This window comes from Myotis davidii, unplaced genomic scaffold (genome assembly GCF_000327345.1).
Source record: "Myotis davidii unplaced genomic scaffold, ASM32734v1 scaffold37, whole genome shotgun sequence".
Classification (NCBI taxonomy): Eukaryota; Metazoa; Chordata; class Mammalia; order Chiroptera; family Vespertilionidae; genus Myotis; species Myotis davidii.
This window is the reverse complement of record NW_006289395.1, coordinates 324,552-331,286: the sequence shown is the minus strand read 5'-3', so window position 1 is coordinate 331,286 and position 6,735 is coordinate 324,552. Positions and strand designations below refer to the sequence as shown.

The 6,735-nt window shown below is 53.9% G+C and overlaps 1 protein-coding gene across 1 annotated transcript in view; it reads left to right on the top strand.

The window, feature by feature from the left end:
- Positions 1 to 143: 143 nt before the first annotated feature.
- ZBTB4 (zinc finger and BTB domain containing 4) overlaps positions 144 to 6,735 on the top strand; it is a 15,272-nt gene continuing 8,680 nt past the window's right edge. The window contains 1 exon segment of the mRNA XM_015562561.1: positions 144 to 619. Coding sequence (XP_015418047.1) covers positions 303 to 619 — 317 coding nt within the window. The 5' untranslated portion in view covers positions 144 to 302.

Below are 6,735 nucleotides of genomic sequence, written 5' to 3'. Positions count from 1 at the left end.
CGGGGTGGGCAGGACTGGCAGGGGCCCGGAGCCGCTGCGCCGTCGGGGCAGGGTGGTGGCTGTGGGTCCTGGAGATTGCGTGTCTCCTGCCGTGTTGTGCGGCCAGGTAAACCGCTCCTGCGCACCACCGTTTGCTGGCCTGGCAGCCAGGGGTCTGGGGAGGGCCCTCCTGGGCCAGGGGGACTGAAAGCCAGGTGGTGGGGTGCCCAGGGTTGTGGGGCAGAATTACAGCAGGTGGCCCCGTGGCTTGGGGTGACAGGTCCCCGTTCCAGGCAGGATCCGGTACCTGCAGAGTTTGCTGGATGTGGGGCGTTCGGCAGGTTTATAGCAGCAAGTGTTTTCTTCTGCCTCCCTGCACAGATGAACTATTTATGAACTGTTGTTTTCCGCACAGCTCGCTGGTGTCAGTGCTCTGGGCGGCGAGTGCAGGCGTCTGCGCCTGTTTGGAGGGGCGGTTGTTTACCTTTGAGTTGGAAGGTGTCACTTCTGGGCCCCGTGTCTGTGCCGCTGAGGTGTGGTCCGTTTCTGTGCTGCTCGGTGCGGACGGCCCGCTGGATGGGTTCCTGTGTCTGTGCGCTGAGCGAGTTGCATGGGGAGGTGGCGCACGTCTAGAACTCAGGTACCACCCATCGTGAGGGACTTGAGAAACCCTAGGGTGTGTCTCAAGTACTTGGGGAGCAGCTGGCACTGGTGTGAGGGGCTCTGGGTGGAATGTGCAGGTCGTGTGGATGGGACCGCGGGCAGCCTCGCCAGGGGAAGGTTGTGTGTGCGCTGAGGGATTCCTCTGTGACATTGTGGGGAGCCTGTCCCTGCTGTTGGGCTGGGAGACGAGCTGCTCAGAAAACACTTGTGGGGAGGGAGGTGGCGTGACAAGGGCATGTGGGCCTCAGCCTCGAGATCAGCCGCAGCCGTGTGTGCGTGCCTGCCTCTCGTGTGTGTGAGTGGCCTTGTGGGGCTCAGTTAGGAAGAGGCAGGGAGATAAATGTGGGGCAGAGCAAGGGCAGCAGGCAGGAGGCTTGGGTGACGTCCGGTGGCCCGGCTCGCCTTTGTGCAGGGTCTGTGCGCTGGCCTCTCGCGGGCCTGCCCAGCGTGTCAGGGTCACTGGGAGGAGAGGCCTGGCGGCCGCGAGGAAACGGCTTGGACAGAGCGGCTCCTTGGTCATGTTTACGTAAAGGTCGGGTGTGACTCTTGTCGCTGAAATGGAAAAAAGAAGCACGAAGTTTTCAGCCTCCGCCTCCTGCTTCGCCCTCTCTCGGCCCCCCTTGCTGGTATCTCTGCCTTTCCATCGCGTCTGTGTCTGTGACGCACGCTGGGCAGCTCCTGTGACTGTGGAAGGGTCTGAATTCGCTCAGTAGGCAGATTCCTCAGAACCGGTTTTCCTCACCTTTGGGGCCTGGGCCCTTCTGTAGGGTGTGTGTGTGTGTGTGTGTGTGTGTGTGTAGGGGGGATGGTGTGTGTGTGTGTTCCGAGTGTGTACACACCACTGGGTACTGCGCCTGGCCTGGCCTGGAGGGTGGATGTGCATGGGGAGCGGCAGGAAGGCACGATGGCTGGGGCCTCCTGCATGGAGGGGCTGCTGGGCGCTACTCGAGGCCTGCACAGCAGGTGCACCGCTGCCTGGAGGAGGGGAAGGAGGGCGAGGTAGAACTGACGGGTTCTGGCCCTCCTGCTTCTTCACTGGCACTTTCCCTGAGTGAGCCTCGGTTCCCCATCTGTAAAATGGGACTAATTGTCCGCCCTGCCTATCTCCCAACAGGGTTGTAAGCAAGTAGCATATGGGAAATGTGCCAGAAAAGTAGCTACAGTTTGGGGACTATGCCAGCAACTGTCAGCCCTCTGCCAGCGCTGAGCCCCTGTTGGGGCTTGGCTCATAACAGTAGCAGGAAGCACTTATTTAGCACTTACTGTGTACCAGGCACTGTTCTCAGCTTCACATATGATCACTCATTTAGTTTTCACAGTCCCCCGTGGAGGCAGGTATTCTAATTACCTCTCCTTTTCAGATGAGACCGCTGAGGCCCACTTAGCCAGGAAGAGGGAGAGCTGGATTTGAACGCAGGCAGTCAGGTTCCAGGTCCTGTGCTCTTCTACGCTGCTTTCTGCTGCCCTTCTGCAGTTTTCTGCGGGCCTCTCTGTGCACACACTTCTCCCCAGTTTCTGTCTCCCTCAGCACCTGCACCAATCCATTTCAGAAGACCCATGTGCTTAGTAACTCAGCGAGGCCTGGCCTGGGGAGTGAGCTAATATCTGCTGCTGGGCACTGGCCATAGAAGCAAAAAGATGTGGATGAGCCAGGCGAGGGAGAACCTGTCGTCCTATGGCAGCCGTGGGCAAACTACGGCCCGCGGGCCGGATCCGGCCCGTTTGAAATGAATAAAACTAAAAAAAAAAAAAGACCGTACCCTTTTATGTAATGATGTTTACTTTGAATTTATATTGGTTCACACAAACACTCCCATCTATGCTTTTGTTCCGGCCCTCCGGTCCAGTTTAAGAACCCATTGTGGCCCTCGAGTCAAAGAGTTTGCCCACCCCTGTCCTGTGGGTTCGGTAGGGCCACGAGGGAGGTGGCATTTGAGTTCGATCTTAATATTTTGCAGGGCTTTGGAGCAGAGGTGGAGGAAAGACTGCATTTCTAACAGGAGGACCAGCATAGGCAAGAGCATGGAGGTCCAGGATGTGTTGAGGTTGTAGAGCACTGGGTGCTTGAAGGGAGACTAGCACAGGCAAGATTGGAAAGGAAGATTGGAAGTCGACCCCCGAGTGCCTGGCTGAGGAATTGGAGCTTTATTCTAGAGTGAGTGGGGACCAGGGAAGGGTTCTGAGACCAAGAGTAATACCACCTGAGCTGCATTGGGGAGGTTGACCTCCAGTAAGAGGTAAGCCTGGAGGCAGGGGAATAGCTGGGAGACCATGACCTTGGACCTTGCGAGTGTTAACAAGGCCCCGAGCTAATTTGGGGGCCGGAGGTGGGTCGAAGGGAAGGTTTCCAAAGCCTTTCCCAAGTCGGGCTGCAGATTTGACCAGACTTGGGGACGGCCGGATGTGGGGAGCGAAGGAAAGGACAGAGTCAGACATGACACAGTGAGCATTTAGCACGTGAGACCTTGTGTGGTGATTCTGCAACCCGCTCGCTGGCCGTAGGCCCTTTCGGGGCAGGATCCAGCAGTATGGCAGAGGGCAAGACTCAGCACCTGGATCCACACAGGCCTGGATTTGAATTTTGCTCTGCTCCTCACAAGCTGTGTGACCTTGAACAAGGTATATCCACCTCCCTGTGAGCTTCGGTTTCCTTATTTGTAAAATTGGGATAATATAAATACCCACCTTGGGTGGTCGTTTGGGGGAAATCATTACATAAGGCAATGCCTGTAGAGCCCTGGAGGTGTGTCAGGCACGGTGTGAGTGCCCCAGAAGCGGTCGAGTTACCGTCATCATCCCAGCTCCCGACCAGCCCTGTCCTGCACTGAGGATGACTTCCTGCCCAAGGGGGGACAGACAACAGGCAGACTTTGAAGAAGACAGGTTCATGCATTCACCAAATTTTTAAAAATCTCCCATTACATAGCAGACACTGTCTAAGCACTGGGGATAGCAGTGAACAAAGAAGACAAAAATCCCTCCCTCCCTCCCTGGCCAGTGTGGCTCAGTTGGTTGGGCGCACTCCCGCACACCAAAGGGTTGCCAGTTCTATTCCCAGACAGGGCACATGCCCAGGTTGTGGGCTTGGTCCCTGGTGGGGGGCATGCAGGAGGCAGCTGAACAATGTTGCATTCTCACATCAATGTTTCTCTCTCTCTCTCAAAATCAATAAACTTAAAAAAAAAAAACTCTTCCTCCGTTGGAGGTTACATTCTAGAGATAAATGAACAATATGTTTTACTAAGCGTCAAAGAGAAAAATAAAGTAGGGGAGAGTGACAGGAAGTTTGGGGAGGCAGAGGGTGGCCAGGGAAGACCTGGGGTGGGGTGGGGTGGCTTTTGAGTCTAAACTTAAAGGAGGGGGGGCAGCAAGGCATGAGGCTGAGAAAACATTCCAGGCAAAGGGAACAGCAGGAGGCAGCGTGTGTCTGGTGGCAGTGCTCAGATCCATACCTCTAAGGCCACACCGCCAGTCAACAGTAGAGAAGCAGTAAAAGCAAATAAACTAAAAACCACAGAGCCACCAAACCTTCCATGAAGCCAGATTTCTGCTTCTCTTTCTTCACTTCCCCGCATCATTTTCTGGGACGACGTTCTGAGATAACGATAAGAGCGAGCGCTTCCTGAGCACTTAACTGTGTGCCAGGTGCTCTTCTGGGTTCTACCAGTTACCAGCTCTCTTTTTCTTCAGAATAACCACACAAAGTGGGGACTTCTCCCTTCTCATAGACAAGGAAACTGAGCTACAGGAGGTTAAGTAACTTGCCCAGAGTCATTTAGCTAGTTCTTCTCCACCTCCCACAAGCCCTCGCAGGGCAGTGGCCCGTGGTGGGGCAGTTGAACTCAGCAGAGCTGGGTTCAAACTCTGTGTGGTTAGCAGCAAGACCAGGGGCAAATCGCACTGCTACCGTGTTCTCTGTACCTGAAAGTGAAGCGTGTAGAGCATTTAAAGCCTCAGTTTCCTCATCTGTGCAGTGGGGTTGATGACCGCCCCTGCCTTACTCTGGTCCTTTTTGAGTGTTGAGATGCGATGATGCAGATAAAACGCTTAGTTCTGTACTTGGGACGCAATAAGTATTTCATAAATGGCAGCTACGTACCATGATTATGATCTTTCTAGGTCAGCGGTCGCCAACCGGTGGTCTGGGGACCACGGGTGGTCCGTGAGGCCTGAAAGCTTGGCGACCGCCGTCCTAGGTGATCTCGAGGGGCGGGGCCAGCTTTGGACGTCTCTGGTTCTAAGAAGCCTCCATGGGCCTTGTCCAAGTCAACACGGCCACCCCCGGCAGGCACCACGCCTCAGCGGGCGCCATGCCGGTATGGTGGTGCAGCTGGGCCGGCCTGGCCACGCGAGTGTGTGGCGGCTGGAATTGAACCTTTGCTTTGCTCACTGCAGGGCTGCTACTTCCTGGAGGAAGGGCCTCTCCTCTAATTTTAACATGTGGGCTGTTGAAAGAAAAATACACTATTTTTCTGTACTCTACTCACAACACTTCTGATATCAGGTGTGTGGGTTTTCCCCTCACTGGGTGTCCTACAATTCACTTCTGACACCAACTGCCTGGAAATAGTAGTCTCCCCCCGCGCCCCGCTTCAGATGCCAGTTGCAAATTCAGGCCTCCTGTGTTCTGACTGACCAGCTATAAACTGGGGTTTACCGTGACCCCTTCCTCAGATTTGATAATTTGCTAGAATGGCTCACAGAACTGAGGGGAATACTTATGTTTACTGGTTATAATAAAGCATGTGATAATAGAGACGAATAGACGATGGGGAGGTGTGCAGGACAGGTCTGGAAGGGTCTTGAGCGCAGGAGCAGAATTCTGTCTCCGAAGAGTTGTGAGGCACCATCCTCCCAGCAGGTGGATGTGTTTGCCAACCTGGAAGCTCTACTGACCCCACAGTTTAGGAATTTTTATGGAGCCATCATCATGTAGGCATGATCAATCATTAACTCGGTCTCCAGTCCCTCTCCGCTCCCCAGAAGTTAGGGGGGGGGGGCGGGCTGAAAGTTCCAAGCTTCTGTCATGGCTTGGTCTTTCTGGGGACCAGCCCCTGCCCAGGAGTCCACCAGCAGTCACCTCATTAGAACAAAAAAATGCTCCTGTCACCCAGGAAGTCCCCAGGGATTTAGGAGCTTGGTGTCAGGAAGCAGAATCGAAGACCAACCATTAGAACAAAAGATGCTCCGAATGCTCTTACCACTTAGGAAATTCCAAGTTTTAGAGGCTCCCTGTCATGAAGACCAAATATATATATATTCCTATTATATCAGAATCGCATAGCTCATAGCTGTAAACAAGCCCTTCACCTGGTTTGGTACAGTCAAGAGCACAGGCTTTGGCGCCAAACTTCCTGGGGTCAGGTGCCAGCCCTGCTAACTGCTCATACATTCTTGAGTGAGCTACCTAGCACCTCTGAGCCTCAGTTGGTCACTTAAAAATGGGGAAGCTGCCCTAATCGGTTTGGCTCAGTGGATAGCGCGTCGGCCTGTGGACTGAAGGGTCCCGGGTTCGATTCCGGCCAAGGGCATGTACGTTGGTTGCGGGCACATCCCCAGTGGGAGGTGTGCAGGAGGCAGCTGATCGATGTTTCTCTCTCATCGATGTTTCTAACTCTCTATCCCTCTCCCTTCCTCTCTGTAAAAAGTCAATAAAATATATTTTAAAAAATATATTTAAAAAAATGGGGAAGTTAGCCTGGCCAGTGTGGCTCAGTGGCTGAGCGTTGGCCCATGAATCAGGAGGTCACGGTTGGATTCCATGTCAGGGCACATGCCCCCCTGGTTGCAGGCTCCATCCCCAATAGGGGGCGTGCAGGAAACAGCTGATCCGATGTTTCTCTCTCTTTTTTTTTAATATATTTTATTGATTTTTTAAAAAATATATATTTTATTGATTTTTTGCAGAGAGGAAGGGAGAGAGATAGAGAGCCAGGAACATCGATGAGAGAGAGACATCGACCAGCTGCCTCCCGCACATCTCCCACTGGGTATGTGCCCGCAACCCAGGTACATGCCCTTGACCGGAATCGAACCTGGGACCTTTCAGTCCGCAGGCCGACGCTCTATCCACCGAGCCAAACAGGATTCAGA